This window comes from Scyliorhinus torazame, chromosome 3 (assembly GCF_047496885.1).
Source record: "Scyliorhinus torazame isolate Kashiwa2021f chromosome 3, sScyTor2.1, whole genome shotgun sequence".
NCBI lineage: Eukaryota > Metazoa > Chordata > Chondrichthyes > Carcharhiniformes > Scyliorhinidae > Scyliorhinus > Scyliorhinus torazame.
The window spans coordinates 284,707,606-284,734,791 of NC_092709.1; the positions used below are offsets into that span (position 1 = coordinate 284,707,606).

General features: G+C 46.8%; 1 protein-coding gene across 13 annotated transcripts in view; it reads right to left on the reverse strand.

The window, feature by feature from the left end:
- Positions 1 to 27,186, reverse strand: part of nedd4l (NEDD4 like E3 ubiquitin protein ligase) — a 635,409-nt gene that overhangs the window by 31,383 nt on the left and 576,840 nt on the right. For all 13 annotated transcript variants that reach the window (XR_011940295.1, XR_011940294.1, XR_011940293.1 and 10 more), the window contains 3 exons: positions 16,354 to 16,414; positions 14,862 to 14,921; positions 1,575 to 1,682 (listed from right to left, as the gene is read on the reverse strand). Coding sequence is in view for 7 of the 13 variants with exons in the window: in XM_072497353.1 (XP_072353454.1) it covers positions 1,575 to 1,682; positions 14,862 to 14,921; positions 16,354 to 16,414 (229 nt within the window). In the remaining 6 variants the exon portion in view is untranslated. The remainder of the gene's footprint in view (positions 1 to 1,574; positions 1,683 to 14,861; positions 14,922 to 16,353; positions 16,415 to 27,186) is intronic.

Consider the following 27,186-nt stretch of genomic DNA (forward strand, 5'->3'; position numbering starts at 1 on the left):
GAAGGAGCATCTTCCAAGATGCTGCAGGGGCCAAATATCTAGAACCTCAAATGCAAGGTGAGTTGAATCATTTTGTAAATGCCACAACACATTTCTTTCCACAGTACCATTTTCAAATATTTTCTTCAAAAATATTGACATGTGGGCTGATAGCCATGTGTATAAAACTGATTGGACTTGGGACATTGGGAAGTCCAATTTAATGAAAGTCATGTTAACCTGCTTCTTTGGTGACCTGGTAAATCACGTCACCGTTACTGGACATGATGACCTAGAACTATGTTGTCCGATTAGCCTCCAGTTAGATGTGGCTAAATTGGGAATCTAAAAGAGGCAAACTGCATTCCTAATTAGTAAATAAAAAATGAGCAGTAGACTATGTCTCTAGGCATATGATCTGAATACTCATATTTGTATGGTTGTTCAACTAAGAATAAAAGCAGCGAGTGCTTTAATCCCTTGGTACTGAATAGTGATAGATATTAAACCAAAAGAAAAAGCACAAATTATGTATTTATCTGCACTGTGTGAGTGCATTAAGGTATTTTCTGGTAATATAATCCACGTGAAGGGTGGCACGGTTACACAGTGGTTAGCACTGCCACCTCAAGACACGCAGGATCCGGATTCGAACCTGGCCCCGAGTCACTGCCCGTGTGGAGTTTGCACATTCTTCCCGTGTCTGCGTGAGTCTCACCCCCACCACCCAAAGATGTGCAGGGAAGGTGAATTTGCCATGCTAAATTGGAAAGAAAGAATTGGGTGCTCTAAATTTATTCAAAAAAATAATGCATGTGGCTAATACAGAGCTGCCTAGCCACAGCTGTTGATGTCAGCTATTTCTACTCAGCAACATAGAGCCATCAAGTCTAGGTATTAGCTTTTTTATTGGGCAGTTGGATAATAGGCATGCACTTTTGGAATCACAATCCATCAAAATATTCAGGATCTGGAAGACTTTCTAGTCCATGTGCTGTTGATAAATTAGCGGCTATACTCTCCATGGATGTTAGGAGATGGAGGAAGGGCAGCAATTATCATCCAACTCATTGTTACGTCAGCATCAAAAAGAAAATGTTGCACTGTAAATATTGTAGTAATGCAATAATGAAGTCCTGCTTCAAGATAGAGTTACCGGTTAAGTAATAGATGAGAATGTTCACTAATACGCATTTTTTCTGAGTGCCAGACCTCACTGGGAGGGCTGATTGCAGAATCAATGCATCTACTAGGTATAGTATTACTACTGCTATGTAAATAACAGCTTTAAGATCCTATGATTTGATTCTGCACCAAATTTAATTAAAAGAACAAAATAACAGATCGAGGGGGACGTTTAACGTCAATGCACAGGCACATTCATACATCCCTGATATCAAAATGTTTGCTGATAAACCCAAATCTGCACCCAAAATGAAAGTAAATTTCTTGGGGTAGTAAAGTATGGTGTAAAAACTGCTTTAAGAGCAATTTTATGGATGTGTGAATGTTTGAATACAGCAAAATAAAACCTTAGCAAAGAATGTATTAACTGCTCAGTACTGTATCTGAATCAATTGTTGATTGTACATTACCTTCCAGAACCACTGGATGACCGGGTGGTTTGTACAGTAGTTGTTCTTGTAGACAGTGTGTTGCCTCCAGTCATTGACATCCACGTCTCCAAGACCACACATTAGCAACTAAAAGAAATTTCACAAGCATAAATGGCATTCTTTAAGTGTTTTACAGAACAAAGCCACTATATTTACACAAAAAGCACTTATATATTACTAATATCACTTTGCCACTATCTTCACCACTATCTTTAAGCAACAATTTAGGAATCCAGATGTGCCTGATTAGTAAATAAAAATGGGAAATAGAAATCGTTCTTGGATATGATCCCAATACTCATATTCATGTGCCATAGGCATGTGCACTTCAACAGAGAACATACCATCGAACCTTATAAATTGCTTAACATAACCAATCCTTTTCAGCTTTTTATCCTCAATGAAAAGCAATGAATTTCAAAAATTGCATGCATCGCTTTACCCTCGGAACTATTCACATTGCACTGAATTTTACAGGCCACCAGTAGCCAGAAAATCTGGTAAATTAGGGCTGTGCGCCCAATAACTGCCACCAATCCCTATGTAATTTTAGCAGGTGTCAGGTTGGTCACCTGTCTGCAACTCAATTGAGGACTGCAAATGGGCAATCAATGACCAATCGTACTCAACGCAGAGCCCAGCAGATTTAACCCTGGACAGTTAAATGGTGCAGAATGGCGCCTCATACTGGGTCCCTGGTGCCAACAGGAGGCTCTTCCCAACAGATTTGCCTCTCCACGTCCACCCTCCTCCACTGCCCTCTTCAGTCAGCCTGGCCTCGGTGAAATCCCAAGTGTAGTTGAACATCTGGGTCAATCTTCAGTCAATCTTCATGTCTCATCTTCAGTGAGACGTGTTGAATTCATTATCTATCTTGGCTTCCTCAGATCCCCACCATCATAGAATTGTATATTCAGTCAAGTAATTCCCTGTAATATCACGGAGCAGTGATACAGCAAAGGCTACAGGCCCTGACAACATCCCGGCTCTGAGGACTTGTCCTCGAAAACATAAGAAACAAAATGGGAATAGGCCATTCAGCCCTTCAAACCTGCTGAGCCATTCAATGAGATCCTGGCTGATCTTTGACTTCAACAGCATTTCCCTGCACTATCTCTGTATCCCTTGGTGTTTTTAATATGTAGAAATCTATTAATCTCAGTCTTGAAGATATTCAATGACTGAGTCTCCACAGTCTTCTGGGGCAGAGAATTCCAAAGAGTTACCGCACTCCGAGTGAAGAAATTCCTTTTGGTATCATCCCTAAATGCCTGCTCCTTATTCTGAGACTGTGATCCTGGTTTTAGACAAACTCACCCCCCCCCCCAAAAACCAGGAGAAACAGCTTTCTTGCATCTGCCCCATTGAACCCTGTAAGAATTTTGCATGGTTTACTGAGATCACCTCTCATTTTCCTAAACCCCAAAGAATAAACACCCAGTCTACTTAATCTTTCCTCATAGGACAATCCATCCATCCCAGAAATTAGTTTGGTGAACATTTGTTGCACTCCTCCTATGGCAAGTATATCTTTCCTTAGGCAAGGAGACCAAATCCGCACAAAATACCCCAGGTGCGGTCACACCAAGGCTTTGTACAATTGCAGTAAAACATCTTTACTCCTGAACTAAAACCCTCTCATAATAAAAGCCAAGCTACTATTTGCCTTCTTCATTGCCTGCTGTAACTGCAGGTTAGCTTTTAAGGACACCCAAGACCTTTCGAAGTTCAATACTTCCCAATGTTGTTTAATTCATTTCCCAGCCTCTCATCATTTAAGAAATACTCTGTACATTTGTTTTTCCAATCAAACTGGATAATCTCATATTTTTTCATATTGTAGTCCATCTGCCAAACATTTGGCCATGCACTTAGCCTCTAAAAACCCTGTTGAAACATCTTTGCATCCTCCTCACAACTCAGACTTCCACACAGTATTGTGCCATCTGAAAACTTGGAAATATAGCCTTTAATTCCACATCTAAATCCTTGATGTAGATGGTGAATAGCTGGGGCTCAAACACAGATTCTTAAGACCATAAGACATAGGAGCAGAATTAGGCCATTCGGCCCATCGACTCTGCTCCGCCATTCAATCATGGCTGGTATGTTTCTCATACCCATTCTCCTGCCTTCTCCCCCTAACCCCTGATCCCTTTATTAATCAAGAACCTATCTATCTCTGTCTTAAAGACACTCAACGATTTGGCCTCCACAGCCTTCTGCGGCAATGAATTCCACAGATTCACCAGCCTCTGGCTGAAGAAATTCCTCCTTATCTCTGTTTTAAAGGATTTGTCCCTTCAGTTCGAGGCTGTGCCCTCGGGTTCTAGTTTATCCTACTAGTGGAAACATCCCCTCCACATGCATCCCATCTAGGCCTCTCGTATCCTGTAAGTTTCAATAAGATCCCCCTCATCCTTCTAAACTCCAATGAGTACAGACCCAGAGTCCTCAAAACGGCTCATCAAATGACAAGCTCTTCATTCCAAGGATCATTCTTGTGAACCTCCTCTGGACACTTTCCAAGGCCAGAACATCCTTTCTTAGATACGGGGCCCAAAACTGGCCACAGTACTCCAAATGGCGTCTGACCAGAGCCTTATACAGCCTCAGAAATACATGCCTACTCTTGTATTCTAGCCCTTGTGATATGAATGCTGACATTGCATTTGCCTTCCTAACTGCCGACTGAACCTCCATGTTAACCTTAAGATAATCTTGAACTCGGACTCCCAAGTCACTTTGTGCTTCTAATTTCTGAAGCCTTGTCTCATTTAGAAAATGGTCTATGCCTCTATTCTTCCTACCAAAGTGCATAAATTCACACTTTTCCACATTGTATTCCATCTGCCACTTCTTTGCTCACTCTCCTAGCCTGTCCAAGTCCTTCTTGTGGTTCCCCATTAGTCACGGCCTGCTAACCTGAAAACAACCCATTTATTCTTAGTCTCGATTTTCTGTATGTTAACCAGTTCTAGATTTGTGCCAGTATATTCTCTCCAATCCAATGTGGTCTAATGTTGTTTACTAACCACTTGTGTGGACCTGAACAAAAGTTTTCAAAAATCTAAATATACCACACCAACAGTTCCTCCTCATCTGTTCGGCTAGTAACATCCTAAAAAAAACTCCCAACAGGTTTGTTAAACATGGTTTCCCTTTCACAGAGTCATGTTGGCTCTGCCCAATCCTACCATTGTCTTCTAAGTATCCTGCTCGGAGTTCCCAGAATTACTTATAGTCAAGGATTGGAATGTGGCAAAAATAACCCCGATATTTAATAAAGGAAGGGGAGAAAAATTGGGGATGGTCTGCACGTTCTCCCCATGTCTGCGTGGATTTCCTCCGGGTGCTCCAGTTTCCTCCCAAAGATGTGCAGGTTAGATGGATTGGCAATGCTAAATTGCACTGAGTGTCCAAAAAGATTAGGTGGGGTAACTGGGATAGGGTGGATGTGTTGGCTTAAGTAGGGTGCTCTTTCCACGGGCCGGTGCAGACTCGATGGGCCGAATGGCCTCCTTCTGCACTGTAAATTCTATGATTCGATGACTTTTTGGGCCCAATTCTCCCCCAAAAATTAAAAGTAAATTTGTGGCGAGTTTCCCGCCGGCTCTACCGGCTATTCCCCACCACCAGTCAATGACACTTCGTCACTTTTTTGGGCCCCGGGGAGTTTTTCACCGTTTCAAGGCACACGTAGAATTTTCTGTTACCACTGGGGAGCTGAACTCAGAGATCAGGTTGCCATTTTGAAAGGGTGCCCCGATCTCAAAGTGAGCTTGTGAGTCCCTACACCCTCCTGCCACGGGCAATGTCACCCCCCACACATATGGGTATTACCCCACACCACCCAATTGAGGACACCCCGCTATGGGATCCCTGGGGATCCCCCCTTTTCAGGCCCCACGCAAGCCACCTTACAGCACCCCCTTCCTTCTAGGAACCCCATCCATCACCCACCCCACCTCCCGGAGGCCCCTACTTACCTGCCCTGCACTCCCCCACCCTTCAAACCCCCCCACCCTCATTTTATGGGCATGGCTCCCTTCACCCCTGGCAGTGCCATCCTGGCATTCGGGCACCCTTGCACTGCCACACTGGCACCCAGGCAGTGCTCCTGCTGGCTTAGCAGTGCCATCTGGGCACCTTGGCAGTGTCAGATTGGTAGTGTCAAGGTGCCAGCTGGGCAGAGTGAAGGTGCCCATATTCCAAGGGAAAGGCCAGGGAGCCACCCTGCACTGACCCTGACTACCCAGGGGTCTCAGGTGGCCCAGAAGACCCCCGGGTGCCGTTCTGCCTGATCCACGCTTGTGCGGACCAGCACTGATTGGCACCCGGCTGCAGCCTCACTGGGGAGGCCGAAGAATCGAGGGAGCCTGGAGGATCCGGCGCAGGTAGGTCGCAAGTAGGTTTACAACCTACATCCCGAGTATCATTTGGTCCCACCCATCTGGTGCGGGAATGCGACGTTTAGCGGCAGTTTGGAGAATCCCGGGAGGCGCAAAGCCTATCAGGCGGTTCGCTGGAGGCCTTTCCCGGAATTCTCCAGACACGTTGTGCTCATGAGAGAGCCCAACATGGCCAGAGATTTGCACCCTTTGTCAAAGCTGGGAGATAGACAGTTTGAATCAGTGGTCATAACGTGATAAAGTGTGAAGTTATCCACTTAGGTGGGAAAAAGAAAAGGCAGAATTATTTTTGAATGGAGTGAGACTGAGAAATGTTTGCATTCAGACGGACCTGGGCGTTCTCGTACATGATTCACAGAAGTTAACAGGGACATGCATACAGCAACCAATTAGAAAGGCAAATTGCAAGACCCCCGGTGGAAGCCATGGAGTGACAGGAAAGTGGAAAGTGACAGGGGGCTTCTGCGTGGGGATTTGGTTTTTGCCCATTTAGCAGGTGCTGTTATGGTGAACTGGGAGGATATGGAATTTATCAAGAGAGTACTGATGGCCATCCCTGAACTGGGCTCACATCAGCTGATCATGCTGGGATGGGGGATGTTAATTTTGTGATTGATCCCAGTGTAGATATGTTGTGTCCCAAATCCCTCATGACATAGGGGTGGCGAAGGAGCTGCTAGTGTTTATGAAGCATATGGGGGGGGAGCGGACCTGTGGAGATTCAGATACCCGAGGGAGAAGGAATTTTCCTTCTTTTCACATGTACACTGGGTCTACTCCCGTATTGACTTCTTTGTGGTGGGTAAGTCGCTACTCTCTGGGGTGGTGGGTTGAAGTGTTCGGTATCTGGCCCCCATTAAAAATTTGCGACAGAGTTGGGGCCACATCTGTTGGACATGTTTAATGATTCTCCGTCCTGGGTGGTGTTACTGGCCACAGCGGCACAGGCATCCATTCCGTAATCCTGAAGAAGGATAAAGATCCCGTGGAGTGTGGGCCATATCAGCCCATCTCTCTGTTGAATGCTGTGCAAAGCTGTTGGCAACTCACTTAGAGGGATGCCTGCCAGGGGTAATATCCGAAGATCAGACAGGGTTTGTTAAGCGCCGGCAATTGTCGGTCAACATTAGGACATTAGGAGACTCCTAACTGGGTGAGAAGCTGGAAAAAGATGATGGCTAACCGGCAAGGGGTGGGGGTGGGAAGCCCCCCAACTCGGCTGATCACGTGGAACGTGAGAGGGCTCAACGGGCCGATAAAGAGGGCACGAGTACTCGCACACCTTAAGAAACTTAAAGCAGATGTGGTTATGTTACAGGAAACGCACCTGAAACTGATAGACCAGGTTAGGCTGCGTAAAGGATGGGTGGGGCAGGTGTTCCATTCGGGGCTGGATGCGAAAAACAGGGGGGTGGCTATATTAGTGGGGAAGCGGGTAATGTTCGAGGCAAAGACTATAGTGGTGGATAACGGGGGCAGATACGTGATGGTGAGTGGCAAATTACAGGGAGAGATGGTGGTTTTGGTAAACGTGTATGCCCCGAACTGGGATGATGCCAACTTTATGAGGCGAATGCTAGGACGCATCCCGGACCTAGAGACGGGAAAGCTGATAATGAGGGGAGACTTTAACACGGTGTTGGAACCAAGGCTGGATAGGTCGAAGTCCAGGACTGGTAGGAGGCCGGCAGCAGCCAAGGTGCTTAAGGATTTTATGGAGCAGATGGGAGGTGTGGACCCGTGGAGATTCAGTAGACCTAGGAGTAAGGAGTTCTCGTTTTTCTCCTATGTCCATAAAGTCTATTCGCGCATAGACTTTTTTGTGTTGGGTAGGGCATTGATCCCGAAGGTGAGGGGAACGGAATATACGGCTATAGCCATTTCGGATCATGCCCCACACTGGGTAGACTTGGAGATAGGGGAGGAAACAGGAGGGCGCCCACCCTGGAGAATGGACATGGGACTAATGGCGGATGAGGGGGTGTGCCTAAGGGTGAGGGGATGTATTGAAAAGTACTTGGAACTCAATGACAATGGGGAGGTTCAGGTGGGAGTGGTCTGGGAGGCGTTGAAGGCGGTGGTTAGGGGGGAGCTGATATCAATAAGGGCACATAAAGGGAAGCAGGAGAGTAAGGAACGGGAGCGGTTGCTGCAAGAACTTTTGAGGGTGGACAGACAATATGCGGAAGCACCGGAGGAGGGACTGTACAGGGAAAGGCAAAGGCTGCATGTGGAATTTGACTTGCTGACTACAGGCACTGCAGAGGCACAATGGAGGAAGGCGCAGGGTGTACAGTATGAATATGGGGAGAAGGCGAGCAGATTGCTGGCACACCAATTGAGGAAAAGGGGAGCAGCGAGGGAAATAGGGGGAGTGAGGGATGAGGAAGGAGAGATGGAGCGGGGGGCGGAGAGAGTGAATGAAGTGTTCAAGACATTTTATAAAAAATTGTATGAAGCTCAACCCCCGGATGGGAGGGAGAGAATGATGGATATTTTGGATCGGCTGGAAATTCCCAAGGTGGAAGAGCAGGAAAGGGTGGGACTGGGAGCACAGATTACGGTAGAAGAAGTTGTGAAAGGAATTAGGAACATGCAGACGGGAAAGGCCCCGGGACCGGACGGATTCCCAGTTGAATTTTACAGAAAGTATTTGGACTTGCTCGCCCCGGTACTGACGAGGACCTTTAACGAGGCAAAGGAAAGGGGACAACTGCCCCCGACTATGTCTGAAGCAACGATATCGCTTCTCTTAAAGAAGGAAAAGGATCCGCTACAATGCGGATCCTACAGACCAATTTCCCTCCTAAATGTAGATGCCAAGGTCCTGGCCAAGGTAATGGCAATGAGAATAGAGGAATGTGTCCCGGGGGTGGTTCACGAGGACCAAACTGGGTTTGTGAAGGGGAGACAGCTGAACACAAATATACGGAGGCTGTTAGGGGTAATGATGATGGCCCCACCAGAGGGTGAAACGGAGATAGTAGTGGCGATGGATGCCGAGAAAGCATTTGATAGAGTGGAATGGGATTATCTGTGGGAGGTGTTGAGGAGATTTGGTTTTGGAGAGGGGTATGTTAGATGGGTGCAGCTGTTGTATAGGGCCCCAGTGGCGAGTGTGGTCACGAATGGACGGGGATCGGCATATTTTCGGCTCCATAGAGGGACAAGGCAGGGATGTCCTCTGTCCCCATTACTGTTTGCACTGGCGATTGAGCCCCTGGCGATAGCGCTGAGAGGTTCCAAGAGATGGAGGGGAGTACTTAGGGGAGGAGAAGAACACCCGGTATCTTTATATGCGGATGATCTGCTACTATATGTGGCGGATCCGGCGGAGGGGATGCCAGAAATAATGCGGATACTTGGGGAGTTTGGGGATTTTTCAGGGTATAAGAGTGAGCTGTTTGTGGTGCATCCAGGGGAGCAGAGTAGAGAAATAGAAGACCTACCGTTGAGGAAGGTAACAAGAGACTTTCGTTACCTGGGGATCCAGATAGCTAAGAATTGGGGCACATTGCACAGGCTAAATTTAACGCGGTTGGTGGAACAGATGGAGGAAGATTTCAAGAGATGGGATATGGTAGCACTGTCAATGGCAGGGAGGGTGCAGGCGGTTAAGATGGTGGTCCTCCCGAGATTCCTCTTTGTGTTTCAGTGCCTCCCGGTGGTGATCACGAAGGCTTTTTTTAAAAGGATAGAAAAGAGCATCATTGGTTTTGTTTGGGCCGGGAAGACTCCGAGAGTGAGGAAGGGATTCTTACAGCGTAGTAGGGATAGGGGGGGGCTGGCATTACCGAGCCTAAGTGAGTATTATTGGGCCGCTAATATTTCAATGGTGAGTAAGTGGATGGGAGAGGAGGAGGGTGCGGCGTGGAAGAGATTAGAGAGGGCGTCCTGTAGGGGGACCAGCCTGCAGGCTATGGTGACAGCCCCATTGCCGTTCTCACCGAGGAACTACACCACGAGCCCGGTGGTGGTAGCTACACTGAAGATTTGGGGACAGTGGAGACGACATAGGGGAAAGACCGGAGCATTGGGGGGGTCCCCGATAAGAAACAACCATAGGTTTGCCCCGGGGGGAATGGATGGGGGATATGGAATGTGGCAAAGAGCAGGAATAACGCAACTGAAAGATCTATTTGTGGACGGGAAGTTCGCAAGTCTGGGAGCGCTGACCGAGAAATATGGGTTGCCCCAAGGGAATGCATTCAGGTACATGCAATTGAGGGCTTTTGCGAGGCAACAGGTGAGGGAATTCCCGCAGCTCCCGACACAAGAGGTGCAGGACAGAGTCATCTCAAAGACATGGGTGGGGGATGGTAAGGTGTCGGATATATATCGGGAAATGAGGGACGAAGGGGAGACTATGGTGGACGAACTAAAAGGGAAATGGGAAGAAGAGCTAGGGGAGGAGATCGAGGAGGGGCTGTGGGCAGATGCCCTAAACAGGGTAAACTCGTCGTCCTCGTGCGCCAGGCTAAGCCTGATTCAGTTTAAGGTATTACACAGGGCACATATGACTGGAACACGGCTCAGTAAATTTTTTGGGGTGGAGGATAGGTGTGCGAGGTGCTCGAGAAGCCCAGCGAATCATACCCATATGTTTTGGTCATGCCCGGCACTACAGGGGTTTTGGGTGGGGGTGACAAAGGCGCTTTCAAAAGTAGTAGGAGTCCGGGTCGAACCAAGCTGGGGGTTGGCTATATTTGGGGTTGCACAAGAGCCGGGAGTGCAGGAGGCGAGAGAGGCCGATGTTTTGGCCTTTGCGTCCCTAGTAGCCCGGCGCAGGATATTGCTAATGTGGAAAGAAGCCAAGCCCCCGGGGGTGGAGACCTGGATAAATGATATGGCGGGGTTCATAAAGCTAGAGCGGATTAAGTTCGTCCTAAGGGGGTCGGCTCAAGGGTTCACCAGGCGGTGGCAACCGTTCGTCGAATATCTTGCGGAAAGATAGATGGGGGAAAAAAGAAGGCAGCAGCAGCAGCCCAGGACTTGGGGGGGGGGGGGGGGGGGGGGGAGGGATGGGGGGGTGGGGGGGGGGTATAGCCTGTGACAAGGCAGTTGCCAATTAGGGCTAGTTTTCATTTTTGTTATTTAATATTTATTTATTTGTTGTTTTTTGTTTGTATAAAAAAGGTCATTATTATCTGTATTGTTATAATGTTGTGTAAAGGATGCACAATGTACTGTGTTGGTTGACCAAAAATTTTCAATAAAATATTTATTTAAAAAAAAACATTAGGAGACTCCTAAATGTGGTGCTGTCGCCCATTACTGGGTGAGGGTACCATCTTGAGGTAGTGGGGTGGTTTGGCTTTGGGCCTAGGTTCATTCCTGTACCAGCATCCCCGAACAGGCGCCGGAATGTGGCGACTAGGGGCTTTTCACAGTAACTTCATTTGAAGCCTACTTGTGACAATAAGCGATTTTCATTTCATTTCATTTTTTTCATTTCATTTTGTGGATTACGGTTTTGTATAGGGTGCCCAATGCATTTGCATCAATGCATTACGTTCAGGGTACTTTCTGTCGTACAGGGGTACAAGGCAGGGATGTTCACTTTCCCCGTTACTGTTCGATTTGACGATCTAGCCGTTGGCTATCGCACTTGTTTCATCAGCCAGGTGGAAGGGCAGAGAGAAGGAAGGTAGGGAACACAGGGTGTCCCTGCACGCGGCCGACTTATTATTGTATGTTACAGACCCTCTCGCTAATGTGAGGAAGGTAATGGAAGCGTTGATAAAGTTTGGTTCCTTCTCAGCATATAGATTGAACGTGGCAAAGAGTGAAGTATTCCCGGTGAACCCTCCAGGGAAGGAAGCTGATCTGGAGAGATTACTATTTCAACTGGCCAGGACTACTTGTAGGTACCTGGGGACATGGGTGGCTCATAATTGGTTCTTGTTGCACAAAATGAACTTGGCCAGTCTGTGGCGGGGTGAAGGGGGATTTGACGATATGGTTGCCCTCTCGTTATAATTGGTGGGAAGTGTCCAGACGGTTAAAATGAACATTCTTCCAAGGTTCTTGTTTGTGTTTCAGAGTCTCCCAATCTTTCTGCCTAAGTTGCTTTTGGCAGGATTAACAAGCTGATCTCGACCTGTGTGTGGGTGGGTAAGACCCCCCCCAGTGCATAGGGTGTTCCTGCAGGGGATAGACAGTTGGAGAGGGGTATTGGCATTACCTAATTTGATGAATGATTACTGAGTGGCGAACATTGAGAAAGTGCAGGGGTGGGTTGAGGACGTGGGGTAGGTTTGAGGGCGGATGAAGGAGACCTCCTATATAGGTTCAAGTTTGAGGGCACTTATTACTGCTCTTCTTCTGTTCTCGCTGGCCAAGTACTCTATTAGTCCAACGGGAACAGCTTCTCTGAGAATATGAAACCAATTTAGACAGCACATTAAACTGGAATTTGTGTCGCGAATGGCGCCGATCTGCAGGAACCATAGATTTATACCAGCTGGGATGGATTTTTACATATAAGATCTGGGAGAGGGAGGAGGTGGAGAAGTTTAGAGATTTGTTCATGGAGAGTAGATTTGTTGGGCTGGAGGAGCTGGTGGAGAAGGAGACTGGTTTAGATACTTACAGGTATGGAACTTTTTCGGAAGGAACTCTCTAAGTTTCCTCGGCTGCCGGCCCCCTCTCTGATGGAGAAGGTGATGCCTTGGATGAGATAGGGGAAGGGAAGATATCTGATATTTATGGGCAGTTGATTGGTTCACTGGAGGAAATAAAGGGAAAATGGGAGGAAGAGTTGAGTTGTGCTTTTTAGGGGGGTGTGTGGAGTGAGGGTTTACATAGGATTAATTCTACCTCCTGTGAGCAAGACTGAGTTCTATTCAGTTTAAAGTGGCGCACAGGGTGCACATGACAAGGGCATGGGCGAGTGGGTTCTTTACAGGGGTGCAGGATTGTTACGAGGTTTGTTCAAGGGGGCTGGCAAACCACTCGCATGTTTTGGTCCTGTCCTAAGTTGGTCGTTCTGGGTGTCCTTCGAGACTATGTTGGAGATTTTGGGAGTTAAAGTGGAGCCATGCCCTTGGGTGGCCAACTTTAGAATATCGGACGGACCGGGATTGCAGGGGGGGGGGGGGGGGAAAGAAGACTGACATCCTGGCCTTTGCCTCTCTGATAGCCCGGAGATGGGTCTTGCTCGGGTGAAGAGCATTGGTGCTGCCTAAGGTGACGGCATGGCTGGGGGACCTGTCGGAGTTCCTGCACTTGGAAAAAATATCAAATGCTCCATTAGGGGGTCGGAGGAGGGATTCTATTCAAGGTGAATGCCGTTTATTACTTTCTTTAAAGAGCTGGTTGTCATCAGCAAATAGCAGGGGGGTGGGTAGGTGGGCAGGGGGATTAAATAAAAGAGGGAAGTGTTGCATTGGTCGGTGTGGGTAGTTCTATAAAAATTGTATAAACTTGATTGTCTTTTCTGTATGTTGTAAAATTGAAAACTCCGGAATAAAAATATTTTAAAAAAAGAAAGCAAATGGCAAAGATGAACTGGAGTATAAGATTTAAGAGATCTTACTACAATCAAAGAGGGCATTGGTGAGGCCACATGGAGAACTGTGTGCAGTTTTGGTCTCCTTACCTGAAGAAGGACATACTTGCCCGAGAAGGTAGTGCAGCCTATTTGGATGACCTGGACAATCAAAATTCTAATTTATACAGATTTAAAGGGAAGGTGTTTGCTGGAAGAGTCAGTGAGCAGCTTCACTGTCTTAGAATCAATCACAGAAAGAATAGGGACTGCCAAGTAATATTGCTTGAATGACAGGGGCTTAAATGGGGTCAAAGGGCAAAGAGATTTGGGGATTCATTTACACAAATCATTAAAAATAGTGGCCAGATTAACACAGCTGGAAAAAAAAAAGCAAACCAGAGATGGGTTCATTTTTACAGGAATTAAGTTGAAAAGCAGAAAAACTATTGTTAAATTTATGCTCAGTTTAATGATGCAACAATGATATGGAGGCATTGGAATAAGTGCAAAAATGATTCACAACAATGACACCAGGACCGGGGGATGAGCAGGTTGGTGCTCTTGTTTCAATTGAAAGGAGAAGGTAGAGGGGTGAGCTCATATGTAAGTGTTAAGAGGAGAGATGTCAAGAAGGTGTTTCCACTTGTGGAAAAGACTAAAACTAACGGGCCAGAAATACAAGATAGGGTCATAAATAGAAGGTAGTCACCAATAAATCCAGTATAATCTTCTTTACCCAAAGAATAGGAAGGATAATAAACTCAGCACCACAACTACTTGTTGATGTAAATAGCGAAGATGCATTTAAAGGGAAAGTAGAGAAGCATGAGGGAGAATAGAATGGAAAAGGATAAGGTAATAGGATTGGAAGGAGGGAGGTGGGAAGAGGTTCTTGTGGAGCTTTTGTCAGTATAGAACAGTTCAGCCCAGTGGCCTGTTTCTGTGCTGTACGTGCAATACAATGTGAAGTTCAGTAACAGAAAAGGCAATGCAACTCTGGGACTTCAAAGGGTTAGTATTACATCATCACTTTAAGTCAATAACAAAAATCAATGCATGCAAGCATGAAAACAAATTTATATTTTAAAGGTGAACATAAATATGGACTAAGTTTGGCTGCAGCCTTGTCTAGATGTGGGCCTGCTGAATTTGTGTTATCTTGTTGATCCAAATTAGAAATTATGCAAAAATGGTTCTCGTGCTGCATTAGAGCCGCTGGATAATTAAATCTTTTGCAAGTTTATAACAACTCCAAATTACGAGGAGACTGTAGTTTAATACATCCAATCTGTGGGATGTGGATGTTGGAGTTGTTGTTCAATGTTATATCCGGACAGGAAAAAAAACACGAAGAACACTAACCTCAAGTTCATTTTCATCAAATATTTTAATCAAGTCAATAGGGATGAGTTCCGTGAAGCCCTGCAAATGAATTTCAGTCAAGAAAAATTATCACCACTTGAGTACAAAACATTATGAATACTACACCAAATAAGTAATTTCAAATACATACATTTTGGATGTTTGAAAATTTGAAGACCCGAATTAGCCAAGTATTTCTCTTAGGAGCATGTTGAAAAATATTTTGTTTTTTCTCTTTACAATTTGCACTCAAAGTGACTAGGTTTGGCTGTTACTTTGCCAAATTGGTATATAATTAGGAGTTAAGTGCTGCACAGAAGCCAAAGCACTTTTCCCCTAATTCCTGACCTCTGCTTAGCATCTATGTGGTCATGAGAGGATTTGAAAATGTGAACTCCCACACTGCTACTCCATAGCTACATTTCATTGGCTGTTCAATGAGCTGCAACACTGATCTGCATGAAGATGCATTTTCGGATAGAAAACAATGACTTGCACTTTTTATTGCACTTATTACGCACTGAGCAAATCTTTTCTCAGCTCAAGGAAGGCTCCCGAATAAAAGGAGGGCAAAGGAAGCTCTTCAAAGACACCCTGAAGGCTTACCTCAAGAAATGCAACATAGATGTCAATGTCTGGGAGACCCATGCTCAGAAGAGACCTTCTTGTAGGAACCTCCTGATTGAAGGGTCACAATTCTTCATGGACACCCGATGGCAAGAGAAGGCTTGGGAAAGAAGCCTGAGAAAGAGTACCAGCAATCTAGAGTCCAAGGACTGACCCCACCTCCCAGAAACTCCAGCCAAGTGTGTGGTTGAAGATGCGGCTCCAGGATTAGGCTCATCAGCCATGCAAGGACTCACAGAATCCATGATCAGTAACACGGAATTTCTTAGGTGGACAGTCGTGAAAAAAAAAACCCTCACTAACGTATTATCCAAATATACATAGATTAACATTATTTAAGTACGCAAAAATTGAAAATCCGACAGACTCTGAATGACACAAGGACCTACTAACCGACTCAAAACATTTGTGCAGAAACTAAAGTATGTCAGTTATGCATGAATATAAGTCAATAAAATGTTCCATGCACAAAGTGAAATATTTGATTTAAAGTGTTCTGAGCACCACCTTGTGGTATCATAAACCACTACACATGTCTTCTTCTCCCCCAGTGATTGCTAATATTTAACGAAATGCTAGCGCAATCAACCAACTCTGAAGTCTGAACAAAAATATATGTTTACAATAACTACTTGTGCAGCTGGGAGAAACACAAAATTCAACAGAGGAAACATTTCATCCCACATACACTCTTGTGGAAAGCTGTGTATTTGGAATTCAAAAATCCACAAGCAGAAACCCTGGCGTGCACATTTCATTCTTCAATTAACACCTTGCAAGTTATGAATACGGTAACATTTGCTGGCATATGAAGCCAACAGTTTGTGATGAATATTGCATTCGACTTTACAATAACAACCATTACCTCCATAAAGGCGTTCATCTGTTTCTGCACTCGATTCACAAACCTCCACTGGATGACTAAGCTGCATGTGGAGAAGAAACAAAGTAGAAATCAAACCCAGAGGCAAGTGAGAATACTCAGGAACTTAATTTTATCTTTAGCTTTTTAAATGTTTCGGCTGGTTGAGAAAACATGCGCCTCCCTGAAAACTGGCTAGTTTTGGGGTCAGATTGATACTGAAATAAACACTGATCTAGCACAGAGATGGACCACAATGCTGTTTTGCAGTGTTAAAGGACAGAATTATGATGAAATGTTAGGAAGTAAATACATCATATAGATTTATTTCACGTTATTGCAAGAGTTCCTCCTACATATTTCCATTGTTCCCATTTCTTTGATTTTATTTTTATTATTTTGGTCCATGGGCCAATAATTGCTATGTGCCTTTAAACAGAAGACTCTGTTGAAACAGTCTGCTTGCCAGGGCACCATCCCCAGGTTTTGTTTTTGGAGAGGCGAAACAAGACTCCTTTTTTTAAAAAAACGCATTTTATTATAAACTTGTATCAAAGTAGGTTACAGCAAATAAACACCCCCGAAAACATACTTCCCAACAATCAGCTATACAGTTTGTACAGATTTTTCTCCTTTTTCACCCTCCCCCTATCACCCAACCCCTCACCCCCCTCCGACAAACAGCTCCTCAAACATGGTCACAAACATCCCCCACCTTTTCTCAAACTCCCCTGCTGAGCCCCTTAACTCATACTTTTATCTTCTCTAACCGCAGGAAGTCATATAGGTCACCCAACCATGCTGCTACCCCCGTGGCGATGCCGACCGCCACTCCAGCAAAATTTATCGCCGTGCAATCACAGAGACAAAGGCCATGACATTGGCCTTCCTCCTCTCCATGAGCTCCGGCTTCCCCAAAACCCCAAATATCGCCATCAAAGGGTCCGGATCCACCCCCTCCTCCACTATCCTGGCTAAGACCGCAAACACTCCCACCCAGAATCTTCCCAATTTTTCGCAACCCCAAAACATGTGCGTGTGATTCGCTGGCCCCCGCCCACACCTCTCACACACATCTGCTACCCCCTGAAAGAACCCACTCATTCTCGCCCGAGTCATAATCACCCTGTGTACCACCTTAAACTGCATCAGGCTCATCCTTGCACAAGAGGAGGTCCCGTTTACCCTTCACAGTGCCTCACTCCATACTCCCCAATTGATCTCCATTTCCTTTTTTAAAAAAATATATTTTATTGAAAATGTTTTCCAAACAACAATTTTTTCCCTCTTACAAAGCAAACGTAACAGTAAAGATTTTTTTTTTTAACAATACACAAGTAACTAAACCCCATAATCATTTGACATAAACTAAACTAAACCCCCCCCCTCCCCCCTGGGTTGCTGCTGCTAGTCATCTGTCTTCCCTCTAACGTTCCCCTAGGTAGTCGAGAAATGGCTGCCACCACCTGGTGAACCCTTGAGCCGATCCTCTCAGGGCAAACTTTATCTGCTCCAGTTTAATGAACCCCGCCATATCGTTTACCCAGACCTCCAGTCCGGGGGGTTTCACCTCCTTCCACATGAGTAGGATCCTGCGCCGGGCTACTCGGGACGCAAAGGCCACAAGGTTGGCCTCTTTCGCCTCCTGCACTCCCGGCTCATCCGCAACTCCAAATAGAGCTAACCCCCCAGCCTGGTTTGACCCGGGCCTTCACCACCTTCGAAATCACTCCCGTCACTCCCTTCCAATACCCTTCCAGTGCCGGGCACGCCCAAAACATATGTGCGTGGTTTGCCGGGCTCCCGCCACACCTCCCACATTTGTCCTCCACTCCAAAGAACCTGCTCAATCTTGCTCCCGTTATGTGTGCTCTATGTAGCACCTTAAATTGAATCAGGCTAAGCCTGGCGCATGAGGAAGAGGAATTTACCCTGCTTAGGGCATCAGCCCACATACCCTCCTCTATCTCCTCCCCTAATTCTTCTTCCCACTTTCCTTTTAGTTCGCCCACCGACTCCTCCCCCTCTTCCCTCATCTCTCGGTATATCTCTGACACCTTGCCCTCTCCGACCCACACCCCTGAAAGCACTCTGTCCTGAATCCCCTGTGTCGGGAGCAACGGAAATTCCCTCACCTGTTGTCTAGTAAACGCCCTCACCTGCATATATCTCAAGAAGTTTCCCCGGGGCAACTTATACTTTTCCTCCAATGCTCCCAAGCTCGCAAAGGTCCCATCTATAAATAAATCTCCCACCCTCCTAATTCCCAACTGGTGCCAGCTCTGAAATCCTCCATCCAATCTTCCTGGGGCGAACCTATGGTTGTTCCTAATTGGGGACCCCACCAGGGCACCCCGCACCCCTCTCTGTCACCTCCATTGTCCCCAGATATTCAATGTTGCCGCCACCACCGGGTTCGTGGTAAACTTTTTTGGCGAGAAGGGTAGCGGCGCCGTCACCAGCGCCTCTAAACTCGTCCCTTTACAGGACTTTCTCTCCAGTCTTTTCCACGCCGCTCCCTCATCCTCCATCATCCATTTACGGATCATTGCCACATTGGCGGCCCAATAGTAATCGCCCAAGTTCGGTAGTGCCAATCCTCCTCTGTCCCTACTACGCTGAAGGAACCCCCTCCTCACTCTCGGAACTTTCCCTGCCCACACGAAGCTCGTGATACTCCTGTCTATTTTATTAAAAAAGGTCTTAGTGATTAGTATAGGGAGACATTGAAATACAAATAAGAACCTCGGGAGGACCATCATCTTAATTGCTTGCACCCTGCCCGCCAGCGACAGAGGCTGCATGTCCCACCTCTTGAAGTCCTCTGCCATTTGTTCTACCAGCCGTGTCAGATTAAGTCTATGCAAGGTTCCCCAGCTCCTAGCGATTTGAATCCCCAGGTATCGGAAGTTTCTTTCCACTTTCCTTAGAGGCAGACCTTCTATCTCTCTACTCTGGTCCCCTGGATGTATCACAAATAATTTGTTCTTCCCCATGTTTAGCCTATACCCCGAGAAATCCCCGAACTCCCTCAACATTCGCATAACCTCTATCATCTCCCCCGCTGGGTCCGACACGTATAACAATAGGTCATCTGCGTATAACGAGACTCGGTGTTCTTCTCCCCCTCTAATCACCCCTCTCCATTTCCTGGAGTCTCTCAAAGCCATGGCCAGAGGTTCAATTGCCAACGCGAACAACAATGGAGACAGCGGGCATCCCTGTCTTGTTCCCCTATATAGTCGGAAATACTCCGATCTTTGTCGCCCCGTAACTACACTTGCCGTTGGAGCCCCATAAAGAAGTTTAACCCAGCTAATAAACCCGTTCCCGAACCCAAACCTCCTTAACACTTCCCATAAATACTCCCACTCCACCCTATCAAATGCCTTCTCTGCATCCATTGCCGCCACTATCTCTGCCTCCCCCTCCACTGGGGGCATCATTATCACCCCTAATAGTCGTCGCACGTTAATATTCAGTTGTCTCCCTTTTACAAACCCTGTCTGGTCTTCGTGCATCACCCCCGGGACACAGTCCTCTATCCTCGATGCCAGTACCTTTGCCAACAATTTGGCGTCCACGTTCAATAATGAAATAGGTCTATAGGACCCGCACTGCAACGGATCTTTATCCCTCTTCAAAATTAGCGATATCGTCGCCTCCGACATCGTCGGGGGTAAAGTCCCTCCTTCCCTGGCCTCATTGAACGTCCTCACCATCAACGGGGCCAACAAGTCCACATATTTTCTGTAATATTCCACCGGGAACCCGTCTGGTCCCGGAGCCTTCCCTGCTTGCATGCTTCCTAGTCCCTTAATAACCTCGTCCACCCCAATCGGTGCCCCCAGGCCTGCCACCTCCTGCTCCTCCACTTTCGGGAACCTCAATTGGTCCAGGAACTGCCGCATTCCCTCCTCTCCCTCTGGGGGTTGAGACCTATACAGTCCCTCATAGAAGGTCTTGAACACCTCATTTATCTTTCCTGCCCTTCGCACCGTGTCTCCCTTTTCGTCTCTAATTCCTCCTATCTCCCTCGCTGCTGTCCTCTTTCGCAATTGATGAGCCAACAGGCGACTAGCCTTTTCCCCATATTCGTACCTCCTCCCCTGTGCCTTCCTCCACAGTACCTCCGCCTTTCTGGTGGTCAGTAGGTCAAACTCTGTCTGGAGTCGTCTCCTCTCCCTGTACAGTCCCTCCTCCTGGGTCTCTGCAAATTCCCTATCCACCCTTAAGATCTCCCCCAGTAATCTTTCCCTTTCCTTGGCCTCTGTTTTCCTTTTGTGGGCCTCAATGGAGATCAGCTCTCCTCTGACCACCGCTTTTAGTGCTTCCCATACCACTCCCACAGGGACCTCGCCGTCGTCATTGACCTCCAGGTATCTCTCAATACACCCCCGCACTCTTGCACACACTCCCTCATCCGCCATCAATCCCACATCTAATCGGCAGAGTGCTCTCTGCTCCCTTTCCTCTCCTAATTCCAGGTCCACCCAATGTGGGGCATGGTCCGAAACCGCTATGGCTGAATACTCAGCTTCTTCCACCCTAGAGATCAACGACCTTCCCAAAACAAAAAAATCTATCCGGGAGTACACTTTATGGACATGGGAGAAGAAGGAGAACTCTCTAGCCCTAGGTCTAAGAAATCGCCATGGATCCACTCCCCCCATTTGGTCCATAAACCCCTTAAGTACCTTGGCCGCTGCCGGCCTTCTTCCGGTCCTATCTAGCCCCGGGTCCAGCACAGTATTAAAGTCCCCTCCTAAAATCAAGTTTCCTACCTCCAGGTCCGGTATACGCCCCAGCATCCGTCTCATAAATCCCACATCGTCCCAGTTTGGGGCATACACATTAACCAACACGACCTCCATTCCCTCCAGCCTGCCACTCACCATTACATATCTACCTCCGCTATCTGCTACGATGTTCTTTGCTTCAAATGCTACCCGTTTCCCCACCAAAATGGCCACCCCTCTGTTCTTTGCATCTAGTCCTGAGTGGAACACCTGCCCCACCCATCCTTTCCTTAACCTAACTTGGTCCGCCACCTTTAGGTGCGTCTCTTGGAGCATAGCCACGTCTGCCCTTAGTCCTTTCAAATGCGCGAGCACTCGGGGCCCTTTTTATCGGTCCGTTCAGGCCTCTCACGTTCCACGTGATCAGCCTCACTAGGGGGCTACCTGCCCCCCTCGCGTATCGACTAGCCATTACCTTCTCTAGGCCAGTCCCATATCCTGCCTCCGCGCTCCCACTCGCTCCCCCAGCGTCGCATACCATCCCCGTCCACCCACTCTTTAGCCATTTCCTTCTGGATTTCCGCAGCAGCAACCCAGTTGTCCCCCCCCCTCCCCCGCTAGATCTCTTTCTGGCGTGATTGCTCCCCCCATATTACTTCCGTAAGTCAGCTGACTTCAACTGACCCCGGCTACTCCTGCTCACTCCTCGACCCCCCCGTGTGGGGAACTCCCATCCACCTTGCGCCTGTCTTCCCGCCATATTCTTTCTGGCGTGGGAACATCCCTTTACCTGACCCGCCTCTTATGGCGCAGCTCCCTTTCCCCTCCCCCTCCCCTTCCCCATTCTCCAACTATGTCCCATCTTTCCCCCCTCACCGGCGCCCACATTTCCCAATGTCTCCCCCCTTCCCAATTTACTTCTCCATTAATTTCAACCATAACATTAACAATAACATTTCCTGCGGCATCAGTCCCTCAGTTCCGATCCAATTTCTCCTCTTTGATAAAGGTCCATGCTTCCTCCGCGGTCTCGAAATAATGGTGTCTCTCCTGATACGTGACCCATAGTCTTGCCGGCTGCAGCATCCCGAACTTCACCTTCCTTTTATGCAACACCTCTTTGGCTCGGTTAAAGCTCGCCCTCCTTCTCGCCACCTCCGCACTCCAATCCTGGTACACCCGTACCACTGCATTCTCCCATCTGCTACTCCGCACCTTTTTAGCCCATCTCAGGGCCTCTTCTCTATCCTTAAGGCGGTGAAATCGCACGATTATCGCCCTGGGTGGTTCTCCCGCTTTTGGTCTTCTCGCCGGGATCCGATGTGCCCACTCCACCTCCAAGGGGCCCGTAGGGGCCTCAGCACCCATCAGTGAGCTCAGCATCGTACTTGCATAGGCTCCACAGTCCACTCCTTCCACACCCTCAGGGAGACCCAGTATCCGAAGGTTCTTCCTTCGCGCTCCGTTTTCTCGGGCCTCGATCCTTTCAGTACACTTCTTATGAAGTGCCTCGTGCGTCTGTGTCTTAACCGCCAGGCCCAGGATCTCGTCCTCATTATGTGTCACCTTCTGCTCCACCACGCGGAGCTCTGTCTCCTGGGTCTTTTGTGTCTCCTTGAGCCCCTCAATTGCCTGTAGCATCGGGGTCAGCACCTCCCTCTTCAGCAGCTCCACGCACCATCTCAAAAATTCATCCTGCTCAGGCCCCCATGTCGCCTGCGCTTTCTCCGCCGCCATCTTGTGCTTCTCCCTTTCTGACCCTTTGGTCGACGATTCCTCGCGCTGCAGCCGCCGCCGCTGGTTTTTTCCTCCTTCGTTGGGGGGGTCTCCCTTCTCACTCACCCCACACCGGGTTGCGTCGTCAAAAAATTTCCCGTTGGGGCTCTTAAAAGAGCCCGAAGGTCCGTCGGAGCTGGAGCCGCCGAAACGTGCGGCTAGCAAGGCATCACCGCAACCGGAAGTCTTGATCTCCATTTCCAACTCCGCTTCCCATTTCTCCTTGATCTTCACCACCCGCTCGCCTCCCTGCTCCTCCAGCCACTTATACATATCCCCAATGCTTCCCTCCCCTTCCACATCCGGAAGCAGCAGTCGCTCCAGCAGGGTGTATCCCGGCAATCTCGGGAATCCCTTCCAGACCTTTCGTGCAAAGTCCCTAACCTGTAGATACCTGAACTCACTACCCCTTGGCAGCTCTACCCTCTCCCTTAGCTCCTCCAGACTGGCAAACCCTTCCTCCAAATACAAATCCCTCACCTTGACCAGCCTCACTTCCCCTCCACCTCCTGTATACACTATCCACCCCCCCCCCCACCCCCCTCCCCCCGGCTCAAACGCATGATTCCCGCACAGCGGCGTTAGCACCGAAATCCCTTCCACCCTAAAATGCCTCCTCAGCTGATTCCATATCTTCATCGTGGACTGCACCACTGGGCTCCCTGAATACCTACTCGGAGCCATTGGCAATGCTGCCGTCACCACAGCCCTCAAACTAGACCCCTTACAAGATTCCTCCTCCATCTTAACCCACTCTACCCCTTCTCCTTCCTACCACCACCGTGCCTTGTCCACATTCTCCGCCCAATAATAATGAAGCAAGTTCGGCAACGCCAACCCCCCCTGCTGCCTCTGAAGCAGGGACCTCCCCACCCTCGGCACCGTCCCCGCCCATACAAAGTCAGAGATGATTGTGTCCACTTTCCGAAAAAAGACCTTTGGTATAAAGATCAGGAGCCTGAAAGATAAACAAGAACCTCGCCAGAATATTCATTTTCACCACTTGGACCCTCCCCCCCAACATTACGTGCAGTGTATCCCACCTCTTAAGACCCTCCCTGGCCTCCTCCACCAGCTTTGTTAAGTTCCACTTATGGAGCCCCGTCCATTCCCTCGCTACCTGAATCCCAAGAAACCAATCTTCTGTGCACCAAGTGGATCTTAGGAACCAGGTTGTGGAGGAAGTCGATTCGATTGGTTAACTGGCAATCGGTGAGTTGGACAAGGACAGTGTTCTGCCTGAGAACGGTCAGTGATTGGTTCCTGCGTAATGCAAGAACTTGGCAGAAGTGGTTAGGCCTTGGAAGTGAAAGGTGTCATGATATGCAGATAATGATATACAGACAGGCAGCTAATGAACACAGAGAACAGGTCATGACCAATGAGCAGGCAGGACACTCAGGGGTGGTATCTCACTATAAAAGGCATGAGACACTCACACTCCGCCTCTTTCCACTGATGAACATCTACAGAGTGAGTCAGGGTGTATTTACAGAATCACACCTCCAGCACGTGGCTAAGAGCTAGTCTGGTTCAGTCAGACAGAGTAACCACACTGAGGTTAGCAGAGAGTCAAACTCATAGAGAACTGTGCTAACTGTGCTACTGGTTCAATAAATCAGACTGAACTAACTTCAAGGTCTGGAGTATCTTTTGGTTAAAGCTGCATCCAGTTGCAGCCTGTGTTATCCCAGAGTACATAACACAACAAAAGGAACTCTCTCTTTTGCTTGCTGAAGTGAATAAACTGCTCTCTTGTGCTGAAAACAGCAAGTGCCTCGCACACTCTTTGTTGTAAACCCGAAATGATGGTGAGTCTGCAGAGAAAGTAGACACCCTTGCCAGAGAAAATAATCTCGAGCCGAGAAGGAGGAAGTACCAAAGCAAAAACTTCAGAAAGACATGGACTGGGAGTTATCCCTGAGCATTATGGATTTCATTTCCCTATCCACTACCCTTTCCCCTCTGTTGTTTGTCTTTGTGTGTATGTGTGTATAGAGAGTGGGACAAGTTAGAAAGAGGGAGGATGGGAAAGAGGTATTAGGTAGTCAGTTACATTTTCTGTCCATTTAATTATAATACTGTTAATAAAAGCTTCCTTGTGTTTTAAAGTTACACGCCTAGTGACTGTAATTTATTGGCCTCAACCAAGGACCTCGGTATTTTAAATAAACTCTAATTTCACCTGTCCTGCGAGCCTGGGTCAAGTGGGGCTGGAATTGACTGTGCACTAGCCCAGGATATCATGGCATCATATGAATGTTATATAAAATAAAGTGTGATAGAAAAGGCCAGTTTTCAACATTACTTGTGAAACTACAATTGCTGAACACAAGGACCGAGATACAAACTGATAAAAGACAGGTTTAGGATTGTAATCAAGAAATTTTTCTTCAAACCAATCTCTACAAATACCTTGAAAGATATATGAGACAGGGTGGTGAAGGAAACAAACCTTCATGTTAATTGAAGTGATAGGTAGGTACAGTATGCTCAAGGAATTGCATGTAGAATATCAATCTGATTAGGAAATTGGCTCAGCAGCAGGAGACAAAGAGTAGGGATAATGAATACTCTAAACGGCAAGATGTGACTTCTGGTAGCCCACAGGGATCCATGTTAGGGCCTCAGCATATTCACATTGACAAGGGGATAGAGAGCCAGGTTTGCCAAAGATAGACAACAAAAACTTGTATTTATATTGGAATTTTAATCCAATACCATAAGCATTTTGCAGGGACTTTATAAAACAAAATATAAGATAGGCAGCATTGTAAATAGTGCAGATAGAACATAAAATTACAAGAAATATTAACAGATTAAGTGGACGGGTAAAACAGTGGCAAATGGATTACACTACAGGCAAGTATGAGGTCACCCACTTTGGAGCCAAAAAGAATAGATCGGACTACTTTCTAAATGGTGAAAAGCTAGAAACATTGGAGGGCCAGATGTCAATGTTTATAGGTCATTAAAATGTCAAGGATAGGTTTCCAAGCACAAATCAAAAAAGCTAATTAAATGCTGGCCTTTTGAAATAGGGGATGAGAATACAAGGAATTAAAAGTCATAAAAAAGTTAAATACTGCAGATGCAGGAAATGCAAAATAGTAAGTCACTCATAAAACATGTTAAAACTAGAAAAAAATTCTGATGGACGGTCAACATCCTGAAATGTTAACTCTTTTTCTCTCTCCAAATATGCTGCCTGGCCTGCTGATCATTTCTTGCATATATTGCGAGGTTAGAAGTCATCCTGCAGGTATACAAAGCCCAGGTTGGACTACACCTGAAATAGAGAGTTCAGACCTGGGCAGCATACCTTAGGGAAGGATCTATGTACACTGTAGAACTGAGAATAATATAAAAAACAAACTACTGCATATGCTAGTGTAACAACTATGAGATTTGTCAGCTGTCATGTTTTGGGTAAAAGGAAGGGAGTCATGCAACCTGTTTTGAAGCCTGCCTGACTGACTGCAAGCCTAGTTGTTTATATACAAAGATACAAATTAGGAGCTGGAATAGGTCATTCTGATTGTTAGAGATTAAAGGAGGCTCAGTGTGTTTTACTGGGAAGAAGGTTCAAGGACTTGGAGATAAGGATTGTAGCCTGTGTGCTAACAATGTATAGATTAAGAATCTCGACAGTCCCAGGAAAGTGTTGAAAATGTCAAGTTGTAAACAGTTATGCTTTAAAAGATGAAAGAGAATTGGGGTCTCAAGGATAGCTAATCAGCATTTTTAACTGGTTACAGGGCCTTTGTAATTCAGATAATTGTAAAAATTTACTTTCAAAAGGGAAGGGTTTCTAAGTTATCCCTGAAAACTCACCGACACAGTTAATCTTCCAGGGAGGAAGAGAAAATGGAAGCAGTAAGTCTCTGGTTCACTGTCAAAATGTAGGTGGAATTTCATGCTCAGATTGAAAAGACAGAATTCATGAGGAGTTAAAACAAGGCTGGAAGATTCACCTAGCTTCAGCTGGAGGGAGAGTATCCAGTAATACTCTCACCGTGGAAGCGTTTTGGGATAGAAGTTGTCAAGCTGAGAAAGGGAAAGAACCGAATTAAACCTTCATAAGCCAAGATTTACGTTGGAATGATTTCAGGGGAATTGAATGTCTACTTAAAGGACAGTGTGATGTATACCTGCGAAGTGTGTATTTTTGGTTGTGCTAAACAAAATGGTGTATTCTGCTCTGTGGTTTAAAAGATAAATTGCTTACAAAGAGAGTAATTGCTTACAAATAGAGTGTTTAGTATTTTGTTGCATTAAACACATTAAAACATGAAATGTTGTCATGTCATGCTTTCAGCTA